Source organism: Hydra vulgaris, chromosome 01, assembly GCF_038396675.1.
Source record: "Hydra vulgaris chromosome 01, alternate assembly HydraT2T_AEP".
Taxonomy (NCBI): domain Eukaryota; kingdom Metazoa; phylum Cnidaria; class Hydrozoa; order Anthoathecata; family Hydridae; genus Hydra; species Hydra vulgaris.
The window spans coordinates 27630247-27651224 of NC_088920.1; the positions used below are offsets into that span (position 1 = coordinate 27630247).

Consider the following 20978-nt stretch of genomic DNA (forward strand, 5'->3'; position numbering starts at 1 on the left):
TGAAGACCACCTTCTGTCTTCCAAAGAAACTCCTGAAAGAATCAAAATTGACAGAGAAGTGCAGCAACATGAAAGAAAAACAGTTGAAACCATGAAGGCATAAAAAAGCATAATTGAAAAAAGAAAGTAACAATGTAGCATTGAAGTAAAAGATTGTTTGCAATGAGTCAAAAGTTGTCAGAGCATAATACTGGCTTCTTCAAAGTCAAATCGAGTTTTTATCTAATGAGTCTGATAAGTCATTAAAGCAGAAAAGTGAGGTTATTTAAAGAGTCAAACAGACAAAAAAAGTTATATAAAGCAAAAAAAGGTAAGAAATTGATGAGTTAGATTTAACGGAAAATAGCTAAACAATCACTAGGCAGTATTTTATATCTGACATCATCTTTTGATAGTATTTTATTGTTGTTAATACAACTGACATTATCCTTAGTTAGTATTTTATTATTGTTAATATCTAAATACCATCAAAGGATAACTGACATTGCCCTTCGATGGTATTTTATTATTGTTAATACAACTGACATTATCTTTTGATGGTATTTTATTATCAAAAGTCAAAACATCCTTCATTTAAAAGAATGTTCAGGTAATGGAATTCTATAATGCTTAAAACACTTTCTAGCACATTTTTGAGGCTTCAGGTATGGCAAGCTTGTGTGCTTCTATTAACAAGCTTATGAAAAAGTAATTGAAATAGAAATAACATAACTAATAAATAACATCCATATTCATTTGGTTAACTCAGTTTTATTACAGCTCATTTGTATTATTTTGAATATTATTAATATTTCATATTTTTAACTTGATAGTTTAAATAAAAGCTAAAATTAACCAGTTTTTTTTTAACTTTGCAACTTGTTAAATTTGTTCAATATTTGTGTAAATTTTCTTCCTTTTACTGCAAGGTATAAAGATTTTGTTTTATTTGCAACATTATAGTAAAAGAACTTTTAAATTCAAAATTTTACAATTAGTTTGCATAGTTGAATTTGTATTAAGCTTAAGTTTGAATAGATTCAAATTTTGAGTAGAATAGAACAATATTTTATTAACTATTAATAGATTACTGGTCAAATGTTGGATGTCGTTTTGTTAGTAAATACAATTATACAGTAACTTGTGAATGTGATCATCTTACAAATTTTGCTCTTATCTTTGATGTATCACAAGATAAAAAAACAACAATAAAAACGATTGGAAATGAAGCATCGGGTTGGATTTCTTTGATTGGATGTGCAGTATCATTAGTAGGCTTATTTTTAACAGCTTTAAATCTGGTTTTATTTAAGTGAGTGCTTTTTTTCTTTTAAGTTTGATTTAATTGATCGATGTGCTCCTTATGTGTTATTTTAACTTTTTAAAATTATATTTAAGTTGAGAAATTAAATTATTAGATAATAAATAAACTTCTATTAATTTTAGTTTATCTGTTATTTTATCTTATCCATATTCAATTTCTATGGACTATAATAACAGGTTTTGACATAGCACAATAAAGTTTTGACATTGTGCAATAATACTGTGTTTACAATTTTGTTTTAGTGGAAAGTTTGCATTTTAAGCAAACTTTATATATATATACATATATATATATATATATATATATATATATATATATATATATATATATATATATATATATATATATATATATATATATATATATACATATATATATACATATATATATATATATATATATATATACATATATATATATATATATATACATATATATATATATATATATATATATATATATATATATATATATATGTATATATATATACATATATATATATATATATATATATATATATATATATATATATATATATATATGTATATATATATACATATATGTATACATATATACATATATATATATACATATATATTTACATATATATATACATATATATATATATATATATATATATATATATATATATATATATATATATATATATATATATATTAGGGTGACAAAAAAAATCAAAACAATGTATTTGGAATTTGACATTGATGTTCTTCCATGGTTTGTAAAATATAATGCAATTGAGTTTCATCTTTCATCAATTCATCTAAAACAAGTATCACCCCTCTTTCAACTGTGTCATTTACAACTTTCATAGTCAACAATTTTATGTGCTTTCTGGTATTTGGTTACTGTACTCCATGTGTCTGGCAATGTTCCTTCATAAATGTCCATTTTATTCCAAGCACTTCTAATACATATTTTATTGTTGCAAAGTCATCTAAGCTCATGCTCACAATTTTATCCATTAATCTTTTGCCTTCAAGATTTTTTACTTGTGTTTTTTTGGCTGGCTTTTCAAGTGCAATCAACATTTTTTCTTTATTTCAATTTGCCATCCAAATAAATGTTTTACCAGTTATTGACAGTTGCAATAATTCTTAGTAATTTTTGCGATATTATTTTGTTCCTTGCAGCATATTTACAAAAAGTTCTAATGCTGATAGTACAAGCAAACCATACATTTTGAGATCTGTGTTGGTTAAGATTCAGAATTTACTCTACTGATCACAAAGTCGTTGAAACAACTTTACCTCTGGACCAGAAAATGATCAAAAACAAGTTTTGTAAATATGGGATAAAATCACTTCATGAACATGGAGTCAACAAGCTGTGTATAATAAAGACTTTCTGATTAATTTTTCCAGCATAGTACAAGTACCTGAGTGTACATACCTGTGTTGCTTATAGTAGTATCAAAACTGAGTGCCACAATTTTGTCACATGAAATGTTCCAATCTATAAAGCTTGTTCTGTTGCATGACTCATTTGTTCAACAAGTGTTTTTATCCAGTTTTTGGACTGAAACCAGTTTTTCGACATCATATCTTGTTACTATTATGGGCAGTTGATCCACTATATCTCTGCTGTTCAAATCAGGTAGCAGTTTTCTGTCCCAATATGCAGTTAATGAAACTTGTGGTTTGAATTCTGAAATAGTTCTTTTCACAACATCTTTACAATTTTCAATTCATGCACATGGAAGAGATTCATATGATATAGAGAAATGTTCAATATTGGCACCTAATCTTTGATAAATTGTAGAAAAAACCAAGGAACCAGAGTGGAATTTTCAAACAATAAAGAGCTAAACGAAATGCAAAAAATGTCTTTTTTCTGTTTTTTCACTCTTTTTCAGTTTCAGTTTTAGTTTCTTTGTTGATGATGAATCTAGTTACCAGTACTCTGATGATGAATCTAGTTCATTAGTACTCTGAGAGGAGTTTTATTCTGTTAAAACCTAGGCCTGTGACTGTCAAACATACTCCTTCTTTTCTTTTTAGCTCTTTTGTCACTTTTTTTATCTGTCCAAAATTTGCTGTTCTTGTTTGTATAATTAATAATAAACTGAATTCATTATTATTATGACCTTTATTACTATTTACCTTTGCTTACTAGTATAAGAAATGTCTTGTTTTCTTTTATTGTGATTAACTTTTCTTTTATTGTGACTAACTTAAAGCATCTTCAAGAGCAATATCAAATAGTTCTTTGATTTTTTGAGAAAAAATTCTTCATTTCTTGGCTGAGTTTCTGTTTTGCTGCCTTTGTTCTTTTTCAGCATTCCATATTTCTCAACAAATTTTTATGTAATAATGATGCAATAACTTAATTGTATGATGAAATATAACACTGGATGTTCTAAATGCCAGCCATCTAATTTTATTTTTAACTTATTAATTTTCTGAAAAATATTATCTTTATACTTAATTGCTCATAAGATTATGAGATTATTAAGATATATATTGATAACATTCTCAACTTGATTAATAAAATAGAAAAGATAAATGACAAAATATGAAAAATGTGGCTTTGAGCAAGACTTTTTCCTAAAATTTTACCTAAGTACTTTTCTAGCAAGAAAGTCAGTGACATACAACAATTTTTTTATAGATATATTGATGATGGTTTCATAATCTGATCAAAACTTTGACATCGTTATGTTTAAAAATTCTTCTAACCTAATTAGATAATTCAAATAGTTTCACGAAAGACATGGATAAAGAATTTATAAAAGATGGTAACACTTTTATTTATTTCTTAGAAATATCGATCATTCTCGAAAACAGCAATAAAATAAAAACTGAAATAATAAAGAAACTCATGATTACTTAAACTACAACAGCATCCATATCACATAAAAAAGAACATTTCTTATATTCTCGCTATAAGGTTTTCACCTCTGATTACGATAAAGGAAAACAACATTTAGCAGGACTTAAAACCTGGCTAAAAGAATGTGAGTATCCTAGTAATGCTATTGAAAAAGTATTACAAAATACAAAACTCCAAGGACCAGCTCCCTAAAACCAATCTAAAGAAATTTTTCCTCTAGTCGCGACTTTTTACAGCAATCCTTTTATTACTAAAACCAATCTTTTGTTTAATCTATCTTCAAGTGAATGAGTAAAAGAAGTTTTTTCTAATATCCAGCCAGTAATTACATTAAACAACCACCCAATCTACTAAAAACGCTTACTTCTGCAAAAACCAAATTAACCAATAAAGAAGTTGGGTTATTTAAATGTATAGATATTCGTTGCAAAATATTTAAATTCTATCTTCAAGAAGTCGAAACATTTATAACATCAAATGATATTATATAAACATAAAAAGCTATATAACTTGTAATAGTAATAATATACTATTTAAAATGATTATCATGTAACAAGAAAGCTATATACACCACAAAAACAAATAACTGATGACTTGGCACAAATGGACATACTTCAAATTGTAGAAATGAACAATCAACAGATAGGTTTGATAACCATGTGTACAATTGTCAACATGCAAATAGTTCAATAATAGAACCTTTTTTCCAGCTTTTTGTATTTCTGAAACTCAAAAATCAAAAAAATTTAATATCTTATAAAAAACATCTACACAAGCATGTTAAATAATGCTAGATAAAATAAATTTACTGATTCTTCCAATTTCATTTTTCGCTGGATTTAAAAGGTGGACAGTAGGTTTGTCTAAATTATTGTCTTTATGATCTTTTAAAGTGATAAATTGGTGTATTAATTTTGAGTCTGCTAAAAACCTCATGTTTTTTTAACATAACTTTCCCCTCATTTAATAAGCTATTTATTTGTAACTCTGATACATCATAGGATGTAGTAATTGAGTTGGTAAGCAGTTTATTGTATTGATCTTTATATAGTTGATATAAATTTGATGTCTTATCGACTTGTGTAAATGTTTAGTCTGACTTACATGTTAAACTTCATTCTATAGAGTTAAGGTTGTTAGCTAATTCATCTAATGAAACTATTTTTCAAAACTCTGCCCATTTGTATCAGGATGCATTAAAAAAGTCTGGTTTCAAATTTAGACTTAATTATATTTCCAAAATTATCCAACCTCTATCAAAAAACCGTAAGTATAACATAATCTGGTTTAACCATATATGAAAAAGTGTTTCAACCAAAGTTAATAAACTCTTTTTAAATTTAATAGACACACACTTCCCAGTTGGCCACAAATACCACAAGGTTTCTAATAGAAATACTCTAAAGGTGAGTTACAGTTGTATGCCAAACATCAAATCAATAGTTAACTCTCATAATCATCATATAATGAAAAATAACACTTCGGATTCCAATAAAAATTGCAATTGTATTATTTAAAGCAAGTGCCCTTTAACTTAACAGTGATTTGTAAATAACATAGTGTATCAAGCCATCCTATATCCAGGCACTCCAGATAGGAATGAAAAAGTGTATTTTGGAGTTAGTGAAACCGCATTCGAACTTAGATATGCTAACCATACAAAATCTTTTAATATCAAAAAATAATTATTTATCTAAGGAAGTATGGAGGTTAAAAGAAAGTAGATTAAACCCAATAATTGAATGAAAAATTGTAAAGCATTATAGAACTTACAATCCCATGATAAAATGGAGCAACCTATGTCTATATGATAGTATGTCATAATATCTTACACCAATGATAATTTATTAAATAAGTGGAATGAGTTAGTATCTAAATGAAGACATAAAAGCAAATTTTTTCTTGCAAAATTCAACATGGGTGTTTAGGCAACTGTTGTAGATTTTTCTTTTTTCTTATCTGTTGTTTGTTGTTTTGACGGAGCACACTCCACTGTAACTTTATATTTTAATTTTAACTTTAAATTTTAATTTTTTGTTTGTTTCAGGATTTGTATTACATGGCTGATGACTGCTTTTAGGCATGAAACTATTAGTACCATAAAAAGTTGTATTTTCTTTGTTTATAATTTTATATATATATATATATATATATATATATATATATATATATATATATATATATATATATATATATTGTCAGTGATGATAATATATATATCTATATATATCTATATATATATATATATATACATATATATATATATATATATATATATATATATATATATATTATCAGTGATGATAATATATATATATATATATATATATATATATATATATATATATATATATATATATATATATATATTATCAGTGATGATAATATATATATATATATATATATATATATATATATATATATATATATATATATATATATATATATATATATATATATATATATATATATATATATATATTATCATCACTGATAATATATATCGTGATAAATCATGTTTAAAAGATTTTTTTATTATTTAATAAATTTTAATTATAGTCTGATGAAAATAACATCGAAACAGCATTATCATTCTGAACATAAAATCAAAGAGATTTTAATATATCTTTGATTTTTCTTGAATTAGTTAAAATTGAACTGATTCCAAGTTCATTTTTTGCTGCCTTATATTTCCTTCTGACATATGAATCACAGATATTTGCAAATCTTGTAATGTTGATGCAAAATCTGCTGTTGATTTGATTTGGCATTGACTAGATTCTTAGTGCTGCAATTTGCTTAACAGAGAAAAGCCAAAAGAGTTTTTTCTTGAAATGTTTTTCAAATACAATGATTGCAGCCATAATGCTTTTTTTTTACACTGAGAAATGGTGCTGTTGATGGTTATGTGTACTTCTTTGACTTGATTAGGAATAAAGTGAAGGATTTTGTTGATGATTGTATATAATTAAAGATTTTGTATGATCAGTTGAATCAAAAACTTTAGCAAATATATTTAACTTAATGTCCCATACTGCAAAGGTCATGATTAGAGTTTGTTTTTTAAACTGTTGATTGCAATGTATTTGTCATAGCAGAAACTCGTTCTCAAATTTTAATCATTTTTAAAAAAATAAAAAATATTAAACAATTGCTACATTTAGCAAATAATTGAATTCAAGCAAATAATAACATTTAAAAAATATATGAACTGAGTAGATAAACTACTCGGTTTAAATATTTTCTACTCAAAATTTTTTTTAACAGAAATTTTAAGGTGTTTAAACTACAATTAAATTTGTTAGAAATAAGAATTTTTTAACTCTTCCATTATGGAAAAAGCTATATATATATATATATATATATATATATATATATATATATATATATATATATATATATATATATATATATATATATATATATATATATATATATATATATATGTATATATGTACATATACATGTGTATATACATATATATTTCTCTCTCTCTCTCTCTCTCTCTATATATATATATATATATATATATATATATATATATATATATATATTATTAATTATATACGTGCCATCTTTATATATAATATATATAAAGATGGCACGTCCTTGCCATCTTTATATATATTATAAAAAACAGAACTTGTAAATGTGCGGCTAAATAAATGAATTAAAAATTTATATTGCCAGTCAAATCTGCCTGCTGATAATGCAGTAATTTAAATAAAATGATGAAGTCAAAATAAAAAGATTTATGCACATATACAAATGCTACCTGTATGTTGGTAACATTTATATAGAACAAGGAAGCATCAAATATAATATTACTTATAAATTGTAATTTAAAAAAAGCTTCCTTCTTCGTCCAATCTATCTGAAAGATGTAAAGCATTATTTCTATCGCCAGTCAAACTTACCTGCCTATAATGCAGTAATTTAAATAAAATGATAAAGTTAAAATAAAAGAACTTATGCACACACTATCAAATTCAAAAATTTATTATTTTTTACCTTACTATTTAAAACATAACAAATATAATAAATATGTAATTTATTAAGTATGGTAAAGTAAAAACATAATAAATATTTAAGTGTGTGCATAAATTAATTTATTTTTACTAAAAATACAAGCACTTCACATTAGTTAAATATAAACTAAATAATAATAATTGTATTATAATAAATAATAGTGTATTATTTATAAATATTGCTTTTATATACTTATATTTAACTGAGAAGTAAAATCTTGTGCATTAATTAACTTCTCTTTCTGATATATTTAAAAAATTACTGTAGTTTTCCTTCTCCAACAAAGTTGTTCTTAGAACATCATTAAAAGTTGAATCCCAAAGGTTACGCTTATATCTTTTCTGGTTAATTCAAACTTAATTCACCATTTTTTTTAGACAGTATTTGAACTATTTTTAAGAATATTAAATGCATATAAAAACTGAGAATGTTATAAATGATATAAATGATAAGCAACATTATTTATATCGCCATTCAAACTTGTCTGCTCTTAATGTAGTAATTTAAATAAAATAATAAAGTAAAAATAAAAGGTTTTAAACACAAAATATTACATGATTTACATATTCTAATAATTCTGCTATTTAATAGTAAAGAAATAACATAATAAATATCCCCAACTAGATCTAGTCGCTAATTAAATTCCAACTTGAATGGTTGCGACAACAAAAAGACAAAAACAACTTAACAGAACTAAAATTGAATAAAACTTTTATCATAAAATAAAGTTTTTTAATACTTAATAAACATTTACCATACAATAAAGTGTTTTAGCTTCAAATATTTTTATGCAAAGTCATTAAAAAAAAGAATAAAAAAAAGATAGTTCTAGTTATCTTTTGTACATTAGTTATCTAAACTTATCCGATACACTGCTTATCTAAGCTTATCTAATATATTAGATAAGTTTTATAATAATTATATTAGTTTTAATGTACATTAGATAACTAGTTTTAATATTTTTATATTTTTATTACACTAGTTACTGTACATCAAAACTAAAATATTTGCAGTAAACCAAATAAACATTCAAAATCAAACTGATTCACTTGACATACTTACTATACTATTGTAAGTTATGCAAAGTAAGCAAAGCTATTGGCAATAGCTAGAATAAGTATATGCATAAACAATATATAATTAAATATATAAGTATATGCATTTTAAAATGCATTATAATATGATAATATCCAGTGGCGTTAAGACAGTATAGGCCAAGACTAAGACCTTTTGAGACTTTTTTAAGACATTTTGATTTAATATCATGACTAAGAACAAGACAGTTAAATGAGTCTTGAGACCTGTTGGGACCAAGATTTAAGTCTAGAGACCAACATCTCTGATAATATCATATTATGATGCATTATAAAATGCATACATTTATCATATTCTAGCTATTGCAAATATGTCTAGTTGTTTATGTCTATATGTTTAGTTTGAATCATATTAAATGTAATGCATTATAAAAAATATAATTTATAGTCTTATTAAATACAGAAAAACAGAAGAATGCATAAAATAATGTTTACTCAAGTTAGAAATGATTGTAACTCTACGAATTATGATGGCATCTTTAAAAGCGCATTCATAAAACCCATGGTGCAATATATATACACACACATATATATATACATATATATATATATATATATATATATATATATATATATATATATATATATATATATATATAGAGAGAGAGAGAGAGAGAGAGAGAGAGAGAGAGAGAGAGAGAGAGAGAGAGAGAGAGAGAGAGAGAGAGAGAGAGAGAGAGAGAGAGAGAGAGAGAGAATACAATATATTTTGCTAATACAATTAAAATAATCAAATAATAAAAACAATAATTGATGTTTTTTTAGAAAGCTGCGCCAGAAACTTCCAATGAAAATTTTGTTTTGCTTAAGCATGTCATTAATGGCTATGCTTACAGTATTTCTTTCTGGAGTAAATCGTGGCTCCTCTTCAATTTTCTCCTGCCATTTAGTTGCCGGGTTGCTACATTATTTTATTTTAACCAGCTTTTGTTGGACTGCTGTTGAGGGATTGAATTTATATTTCAATTTTGTGACAATTTTTAAAACATATAGCCCTAATAAGTTTATACTGTTATCATCAATATTTGCTTGGGGTAAGTTTTATTATTTATATTCACTTACAATTTATATATATATATATATATATATATATATATATATATATATATATATATATATATATATATATATATATAAATTATCTTTTTCAACTACTTTATATGTTTGATGTAGTTCAATATTGTATGTTAGTTATGCTTTTTAATTATTTTATTCGTTATTGTTTAGGGTTTCCACTTATAATTATTATACTAACTGCTTCTCTTGGTGGCTATTCTGATGTTGATGCTAAAATGTATGTTTTAATGATGTTTAAATGTAGTTTTTACTTTATGCTAATACAGTACTGAATAAAATCTAAACTATACAAACTATACTGTTGTTTTGTATAATAACTGTATAATAAACATGACTGGTGGCTATTTTATCATAATGTGTTTTGTAAATATATATATATATATATATATATATATATATATATATATATATATATATATATATATATATATGTATGTATGTATGTATGTATGTATGTATGTATGTATGTATATATTTAACAAATTCACTTCCAACAAAGCTGCAAGCAACTACTATTTAAGTTAAGAGTTAACAGAAATCAAAGAATAAAGCTAGAATGTGAGAAAACAGTAGACAGAAGACATAAAAAACTAGAAATTGTTAAGTCAGGAAAGCATATAGACAGAAGTTAATTCGAAGCATGTCAAGGGAAAAGCTACATAAATAGAAGTGACTACGTAGAAGCAGTAACAGTAAAATAAATGTCACAAGAGTCAAACAAGATTGAGCAAGTGGAACAAGAAATTATACCTCACTTTTGATTAGCAACCATTCAGTATTTGTTGAAAAGGAAATAGATGCAATTTTAAGATGATATGACAGTGGCATTTCCAATAGGTTTTTTTTCAAAATATCTCTATTTCATTCAGCATCTTGTCTAATTGAAATATAGCATTAATGTTAAAAACTCACCCTAATATGACTAGTCAGCATAAACAAAATTGTGTCTGTCTAAATAGATAGATAGTATTTTCCTAAATCTATTCCGCATTTGATTTATGCATTGAAGCCCCTTCATTTGGCTACTTCAGCATGACATCTGTAGAGGGAATCTGTAGAGTGTCTTCAAGGATGGCGGACATTTTTTTTTAACGGAAATAAAGAAGGGAAAGAAAAAATAAAGAAGAAAAAAGTTTACAGAATTATTAATAAATTAAATCATTTTAATCATCTAAAGAAGATTTTACAATATAGTAAGCAAAAATAGTAAAATAGTAAATCTTTTTTGAAAAAAAAAAAGATTTACTATTTTACTATTTTTGAAGACACTCTACAGATTCCCTCTACAGATGTCATGCTGAAGTAGCCAAATGCAGGGGCTTCAGTGCATAAATTAAATGCGGAATAGATTTAGGAAAATACTATCTAAGTGAATAAAAATAATAATCATAGAAAGATATAACAAAGTGTAAAACTTAAAAAGAAAAACGCAAAAGAAAATTCGAATTTTAAATCGATTTTAAATATAATAAAAAGAAAAGAAAAGGAAAAAAAAGATCAATGGGGGGAAGAAAAAAAAAAAAGATAAAAAAGATCAGAAGAAAAGATTTATTTAGAGAGAAGAAGATATTTTTAATCAATTTTATATTTTGCTGTTATTGTGTATATATATATATATATATATATATATATATATATATACTTTTTTAATTTTATTTATTTATCACATCTTTATTTATATTTATTTTACATTCTAATTTATCATTAGATTATTTATTTTGTTATGATATAATAAATATTTATTTTATTATTTTATTATTAGTTTATAATGCTTATAATTAGTTTCTTAATTTATAATTAGTTTTTTATTTGTTTAATTAAGTTATAATCATTATTTTGCAGTCACCTGTTTGTTTTACTGTTATTTCATTATCATTCATCATTGTTAATCTTAATACTTTTTATACCTTACTTATTGATATTATTAGCTTTTTACTTCTATTATTTATGTAGCTGTTTACTTATAAATCATTATCTCTAGATCCTTTCAAATATTACAAAAGTTCATTTTCACCAGCTCAAACTATGGCTTTAAACTGTCATCTGTGTAAAAAAAAATGTTTAAGTTGCTGCTCAATTCAATGTGACATTTGTTTGTTTTGGACTCATTCAAAATGCAGCAGGCACTTGATACTGAGTACAATTTACTACAATTAAGTCACTCACTGCGGAATTGTGTAAGTTGTACAAAGAGTGTCTTTCCATTTACAAATGTACCTGAGAGCGAATTCAAATTACTATTTTCTTCTAACAAAATTGTTATAACTGATGATTTACCTATGTCAATAAATCTCTTTCCGTCTTCTCATTTAAATAAAGTATTACTATTGTTAATGAGTTTTGAACTTTCCATTATTAGTATAACCGAAACACAATTAAAAAAAGGAACACCATCAATTTATCCAATCCTCATTGATAACTACAACATTGAGCACACACCAACTGAATCTTCTTGTGGAGGTACATTATTATACTTATAAAAAAAAAATTAATATATAAACGAAGAGATGATTTAATGATTTATACACCACATTATTTAGAATCAACATTTGTAAAAATAATTTTTTCTAAAAAATCTAATGTTATTGTTGGTTGCATTTATAAACACCCTTGCATGGATATAAATGATTTTACAATTATCATGTCCGTCCTACTTCAAAATGCAAATGCTGAAAATAAATCGGTCTTCTTTCTAGGTGATTATAATATTGATCTGATACAATCAAATAATAACACTGCAATGTCTGATTTTTTAAACTTGCTTTCTTTTTATAATATTCCCCCTTTCATCACTTTGCCAACCAGAATTACTAACCACTCTGCTACAATCATTGATAATATTTTTTCTAATTTAATAACTAATGAAATTATTTCAGGAAGTTTGACAACTTCAGTTTCTGATTACTTACCTCAGTTTTGTATTTGTCCTAATTTTAATAAGTTATTTATACCACACAATTACAATTTATATTGCAGAAATTTTAAAATTTTAATAAAATAAACTTCAAATCAGATTTATTTATTAAAAATTAATTGGGATAATCTTATGGAGAACAGTGATTTAATTCTTGTTTCCAAACATTTATTTCTGAAACAACCTTGATTTTGAACTGCTGCACCCCACTTAAAAAAATTAGTATTAAGAACTTCAAGCGTCAATTTAAACCTTGGATTACAAAGATAATCTTAAAATCGATTCAAATCGCAATCTTTTTAAAAAAAAAATGTTAAGATCAAAAGATATTAGGAACATAAACTAATTTAAAACTGCTTTCAAACAATATAAATACATGATAAGTACCTTAAGCTCAGTAAAAGAATGCATTTTAAAAAGTACTTTACAGAATATGTAAAAAATCTTTGCGAATTTTGGAAAGGAATTAATAATTTAATAAATGTCAAAAACTCTAATCACTCATCTCCCAACTGTTTACAAGATAATGAAACATATATAACTGAACCAAATCTTATCTCTGAAAAGTTTAACACTTTTACAAATTTCGCACAAAAACTTAAATCCAATATTCATTCTTCTTGTGAAGAATGAATATTGGATTTGAAATGAAGAAATGCTGAAAATAAATCGGTCTTCTTACTAGGTGATTATAATATTGATCTGATACAATCAAATAATAACACTGCAATGTCTGATTTTTTAAACTTGCTTTCTTTTTATAATATTTGCCCTTTTATCACTTTGCCAACCAGAATTACTAACCACTCTGCTACAATCATTGACAATATTTTTTCTAATTTTATAACTAATGAAATTATTTCAGGAAATTTGACAACTTCATTTTCTGAAGGAATTAATAATTTAATAAATGTCAAAAACTCTAATCACTCATCTCCCAATTGTTTACAAGATAATGAAACATATATAACTGATAATAAACATATAAACTAAATCTTAACTCTGAAAAGTTTAACACTTTTTTTACAAACGTCGCACAAAAACTTAATTCCAATATTCATTCGTCTTACATAAACTATACAAAATATCTTAAATATCCAAATTTACATAGTCTAATCTCCAACAAATATTCCTGAAGTTTCATCTCTTATATTTAATCTGAAGCCGAGAAAATCAATAGGCCCAAATAGTATTTCCACAAACATTCTTATCGATTTTAACTATGAATTTTCAAATATTTTTTCTAAACTATTTAATATATCATTCGTAAATGGAACTTTTCCAAACGTTCTAAAATTATCTTGTGTTGTTCCAATATCTAAAAGCGGCTCTAAACTTTTATGTACTAACTACAGACCTATTTCTCTTTTATCTAACATTAGTAAACTTCTTGAAAAACTTATGTATTCTCGAGTGTACTCTTTTCTTAACTCTTTTAACTGTTTAAATCAATTTCAATTTGGTTTTCGTTCAAAACATTCTGCCTGTCGTGCATTGATAAGTAGAACTGAAAAAATCAGGAAAGCTCTCGACACTGGTCATTTTATTTGTGGTATTTTTATAGATTCACAAAAAGCTTTTGATACCGTTAATCATAACATTTTGATTTCTAGATTAGAACGCTATGGTATTCATGGTATTGTAAGTGACTGGTTTTGCTCTTATCTTACAGATTGGAAACAATTTTTAAGTAATAATGATTATAATTCTACTAACAAATCTATTGAGTGTGGTGTTCCTCAAGATTCTGTTCTTGGTCCTCTTTTGATCTTAATTTATGTTAATGACATACACAACTCTATTCGCTTCTTGTCAATTCATCTTTTTGCTGATGACGCAAACCTATTGCATATCAACAAATTGTATAATTCTCTATGTAAAAATATAAATTCGGATCTAAAATGTATTTTTCACTGGTTAAATGCTAACCTAATATGTTTAAACACAAAAAAAACTGAACTAATCTTTTTTTCATCTTATAGAAAAAAACACAATCAAAACAACAATTCTAAAATTAAAATTAATAATAAACGGTTATATCCTACAAATGTTTTTAAATATCTCGGTGTTTTGATTGACTGCAATCTCTCGTGGAATTTTCATATTGATGAGCTACGCAAGAAACTAACTCAAGCTAGCGGCACACTTTCAATAGTTCGTCATTATGTCGATAAATTCACGCTAAAGAATATTTACTGTGCATTATTTTTATCGCATCTTAGTTACTGTTGTCAAATTTGGGGTCAAAATGGCAACTATCACATCAAAAAATTGATTTCCTCTCAACGTCAATCCATAAGAATTATAAACTTTCGACCTTTTAAGTCAGAAACATCAGAATCTTTCAAAAAACTAAAAATTCCAACCTTACCAGCGCTTGTAAAATTTGTTAATCTTCTTTTTGTTTTTGACTCTCTTAATAAAAATTTATCTTCTTTTATAACAGACTTTTTAACAGAAAGTAGAATAATACATACATACTCTACTAGAAACATATAATGGAAAACTTAGTGTACCATCATTTAAAACTCAGAAGTATGGTAAAAATTCTGTTATCTATCAGTGCAATTGTGAATGAAACAAGAGTCTTGTATGCATAGTGAATGAGTTCAAAAAATAACAACTCCAACCACCTTAATCAACTTTTCTTAATTTAAAACAAAATCAATTTAAAAAAAATCTTAGAACAATTTTATTCTAACTTATTGACATGATTTTCATTAAATGTTTAAGTATACTCTTTTTTTTTTTAAATTATGATTACTACAACTATTATCATTAATTTCTTGTTTGTTTATTTTTTATTATTATCATCAAAGTATGATTTTTAAATGTTTACTTTGTTTATGTATGTGCTATGTGTGTAAGCTTTTTATTAATCATATTATATATAAAAACTGGTGTCACTCCTTTGATCAGAATTCTGTTTGAGTGACACTATCCTTATCAATCATTTAGTTATTATTATTAAATACTTATAATTAATTTACTCATTATTATATTATTTTATATTATTATCATTTATATATATATATATATATATATATATATATATATATATATATATATATATTTATATATATATATATTTATATATATATATATATATATATATATATATATATATATATATATATATATATATATATATATATGTATATATATATATATATATTTATATATATATATATTTATATATATATATATATATATATATATATATATATATATATATATATATTTATATATATTATTTTTTATTTTTTATTAGACAATTATTTTTACTTACTACAATCAAGTTATAAAATTTATTATTATTATTATTATTATATTTATTAATATTATAATACTATTGTATGATTTAAAAAAGGAAAATAAATATCTTGTTGTTGTTGTTCATCAATAACATTTTATGCATGGCTAAGTACTTAAATATAATTTTTACAGAATGATAGCATAGCAACCAGCCATGATTAATATGTTGTTATGATTACTTCCTTAATTTATTTATTTTTTTCTCTAGATGTATTATACGCCATTATTATTTTTATTATGGCTTGTTGACTCCTGTTGCTGTAATTTTGTTGTTGAATTTTTTTACTTTTTGCATTGTAATGAAAAAAATAAATGCAAGTAAATTTAACAAAAGTGGACATTACAAGCACACTCTTTACTCAAGTCGTATAGCATTTTCATGCAGCACTTTACTTGGTTTATCGTGGGTGTTTGGTATTTTTGCATTAGAAAAAGTGGCAAAACATTTTCAAATTCTTTTTGTCATATTCAACAGTCTTCAGGGTTTTTTTATATTTGTATTCTATATTGCTCGAAATCCAGAAATTCAATCAGAGTGGCGTCTTTTATTAAACAAGTTAATAGTTCGTGACAAAAAAAATCATAAAATGGGTGTTAAAAATGAAGGTTAGTTTTAAAAAATTGATAGTTTATAAATCTTATTATAAATTTTTTATAGTTATAATTAATATATACTTTCATATATATAATTAATATACAATTTATATATACTTTCATATATAATTAGTATATAATTAATATATACTTTCATATATATAATTAATATAATTATATTATAGTACTAATTAATATATACTTTTATATGTATTTTGTTTATTTTCTGTATTTTGTTTATTTTGAATTGTTAGTTAAATTTGTGATGTATATTTATTTATCTAATTATATTTATGTATATTTATATATTGTATTTTATTTATCGAGCGTGTACACAAAATAAATGTTAAAGAATAAGTATTTTTTTCAGTGGTTGTATTAATATATTTTTAGTTGTGCTTTTATTTTGTTTTCATGTTTCAAAAAAATGCTTTAGTTTACATATATAGCCTAAAGTTAATTTTAAAAATGACAAAAAAAAGGTGTCTTGCCAAATTGAAAAAAACCTAAAAAAAGCTACAGTTCAATAGCAAAAAAAGTGGCAAATGCATTGTAGTTAAGTTTTTTAAATTATTTAAAACTGTAAAAACTCTCGTTTTTGTTTATTTATTAAACCAGCAACATTCACTGAGAAAATACTTATTATATCCATTTGTCAATGTCAAGGCATTTCCCATCCCTGTGTAGGAGTTCCATAATTAAGAATATAATTAAGAATACCTAATATATAATATTATTAAGAATACCTACTCTGCTGGTCGTGTTATTTTCTTAAACAAAATTCATCAAAAGCAAATCTGATTGTTTTCAAATTATAAAACTGATTAAAAATTTGGCTCAAAGTTTAAAGATTAACCTAAATTTCTCACTAAGCGAATGAATGAAGCGAATGAGAAAAAGCAAGTAAACTTTGCAAAAACTTCTAAAATTGACAAAAACATTAGACAGTTTTTTTTTTACTCAGTGCACTGGCTTGTGGGTACAACCAATACAAAAATCTAAAATTTTATTAAAAAGGAAAAAATTATTTTCTTTAAAATAAAACTTTTATGTTTTAAAACTATATTATTTTTTTATCATTACTTTATTATATTTAAATTATTATTTAGTTTTAAATAAAAATTGATGAAAACATTTTCGTTTTAGTAGTTTTCTACACATTTATTTTGTGTACACACTTTCTACACATTTCGTGTAAATACTTTCTACACAGGAAGTATTTTGTGTATACACTTTATTTGATTTGTTTAGTTTAATGATTTGTATTTAATGACAGTGTCAGTCAATAATATTTGACCAATTATTACTTGATTCGCAAGATTGCAAAATTGTTTGTTAAAAGCAGCGCTATGTCTTGATTTGATAATGATTTAAAGAAAAATTAAATTTCATAGATAAAGCATTGTTTGACACTTTTCTTATATATATTAATTTTTTTAATATTTTAGTTTATATATATTAGTTTTAACAAAAATTTTAATAAAAAAATTTTCAATAAAAGACAACCCCCATATTTTTTCATATTAGTTTTAAAATTTATTAGTTAAAACTAACTTATATATAACTTATATTAAACTGGGGCCAATGCTATAAACAATTCGAAGTTTTTTTCGAGAAAAAAAATCTTTCGTAAAAACGCAATTTTTAAAGTAAATTATTTACACGTAAAAAAATGCGTAAACTCGAAGAATTTATCGCTATTTGTATTTTTTTCGGCCATTGCTATAAAGCATAAAACGTATACGTCACTTAAATTCACGCACTTTTTATATCCGTAATACGTCATTGATAACAACAATTTTTTTAAAAAATTTTATTAAGTAGGCCTACTAAATAAATTTTATTAGTTATTAAGTAGGCTGTGCTGTCTATTCTATTTTTATAAATATTTTTACATTCTATTATTTGGTGTTTAAAAAAACTATGTAAAATTAAATAGGAACATGGATTTAATTTTTTCGGATGAAGATTTAGATTTCGAAGTTGCAGAAAATGAGCTTCGCCACCAATTGCCTCGAGAGGTTGGAGTTTAAAGCATTACTTAAAATTACTAAATTTTGATGTTTTTTTAATGATTTGTTATCGAACAAAATCAGAAATCATACTAAATATGCACAGAAATTATATTTTTGTTTTGTTTTTCAATTTCATTTTAGTTTAATGGTCGCTCTTTTAACGAAGATGTTTCTGACAACGTTTTTCGAGAGCAGTATCGAGTCCCAAGAGCTGTATTAGATTTTTTAGAAACTAGGCTTAAAGATGATTTGCAACATTATACTAAGCGAAATAAAAGCATTTCAGTACGTTTCCAGATAATGGTATTTCTTCATTTTATTGGCACAAATGTTTTTTTTCATGTTCTCAGAGACTGTCATGGAATCTCTACCAACACAATTTATCGTATTATACACAGTGTAGGAGAAGCTATTTTCAATGTTAGTGTATTAAGTTAATAAAACTATTGAAAGTTTTACGTTGTCATATAAAGTTGCTTATTATTTTTATTTTAGTAAGTAAATTAAAAACTAAGTTTAGTAAAGATAAAAATTGTTATCCTATAAGATTAGATTCGACAAGAGATCATAAAGTGGCCCAATGATTGCTCCACTCTTCCACAGAAGTTCATGGAAATCGGAGGTTTTCCGTGCGTATGTGGTGTCCTGGATGGATCTCATATACTCCTTTCTAACCCTCCTCAAGCAGATGAAGATTCTCTAATCAATCGCCATCATGTCCATAGCATAAATGCAATGACAGTATGTGGACCCGACACATCCATATTTTATGCATCGACCAACAGTCCAGGAAGGTGGCATGATGCACATGTAAGTCTGTCACTAAGTTATATTTTACAACTGTTAGTGCACTAATGCCGGCTATTCAACTAGTACGTGACACTCTTCGGAATGTTCATATTTGAACATACTATTTGAACTATTATGATTGCTAATTTTAATGTAGCTTAGACTAACTAATATAATGTATTATAATGTAACTTACAGTAAATTTAAATATTGTGACTTTACTGCTATTAGGTTCTAAGAAATTGCAACCTATGGAACAAGTTTGAAATTGGAGAGCTTCCATTTAATGGAGCTGTAATTTTGGCTGACTCTGCGTACCCATGTCGAGAATGGTTAATTCCACCTTTTCCCGGTGATCCAGACGGAGCTCAAAAACGTTTCAACATAGCACAGAGAAAAACTAGAAACATAATTGAGCCATGTTTTGGAATTGTCAAAAGCAGGTTTTATGCTTTGAAAACTGGAATTCGTTTGCATAAGGTCGAAGATGCCTCTAAGCTTATCATGTGTGGATTTGTTATCCATAACTTGTGTATTCGACATGGAGACAACGGTAATGACTTTGAAGAACGCGAAGAAGAACAAGCTGATGAAAATCTAGCTCAAGAAAATCAGAATGATAGAGCTTTGAATAGACGATTACAGCTACTTAACTACTTTACTTAAAAATATTGTTTAAAAATTCATAAACAATTTGTTCTAGAGCATAGGATCTATCAAAATTGTTTAGACATGGATCATAGATTTGTGTCTAAATTAGTTGAATTAAAATTGGAAAAAAATTTACACAATGATTTTTTAATAAATGCAAGAAATTTTTATAAAAAATTAGACCATAAAAATATATGTTTATATTTGTTTTTAAGTATGTATATTTTGTTTTTTTATAGAGCACGCTTAAAAAATAATAGGAGATTTGTTAACTTTATAGTTGTAATGCTTGTATCTATTTCACATCGCAACAGCATTGGTCTTAATGTTTGTGTGAAGTTTTA

The 20978-nt window shown here is 24.8% G+C and overlaps 2 protein-coding genes across 3 annotated transcripts in view; both read left to right on the plus strand.

Moving 5' to 3' along the window:
* The window catches only part of LOC101237689 (adhesion G-protein coupled receptor G4), a 100199-nt gene that overhangs the window by 71509 nt on the left and 7712 nt on the right, over positions 1–20978 (plus strand). For both annotated transcript variants that reach the window (XM_065787807.1, XM_065787808.1), the window contains exons 8-11: positions 1066–1291; positions 10045–10313; positions 10507–10573; positions 16794–17191. In XM_065787807.1, the coding sequence (XP_065643879.1) occupies positions 1066–1291; positions 10045–10313; positions 10507–10573; positions 16794–17191 (960 nt within the window). The remainder of the gene's footprint in view (positions 1–1065; positions 1292–10044; positions 10314–10506; positions 10574–16793; positions 17192–20978) is intronic.
* LOC124809886 (putative nuclease HARBI1) lies at positions 19105–20649 on the plus strand. Its single transcript, XM_065787809.1, has 4 exons — positions 19105–19200; positions 19336–19614; positions 19747–20004; positions 20215–20649. The coding sequence occupies exons 1-4, from the start codon at positions 19123–19125 to the stop codon at positions 20647–20649; spliced, it is 1050 nt and encodes a 349-aa protein (XP_065643881.1). The 5' UTR covers positions 19105–19122.

Bases quoted from the DNA above. Each gene is read 5' to 3' on its own strand.
- LOC124809886 (XM_065787809.1), top strand. From the start codon at position 19,123: ATGGATTTAATTTTTTCGGATGAAGATTTAGATTTCGAAGTTGCAGAA. The intron at 19,615-19,746 runs GTTAGTGTATTA...CTATAAGATTAG, and splicing joins TAGGAGAAGCTATTTTCAAT to ATTCGACAAGAGATCATAAA. The intron at 20,005-20,214 runs GTAAGTCTGTCA...TACTGCTATTAG, and splicing joins GAAGGTGGCATGATGCACAT to GTTCTAAGAAATTGCAACCT.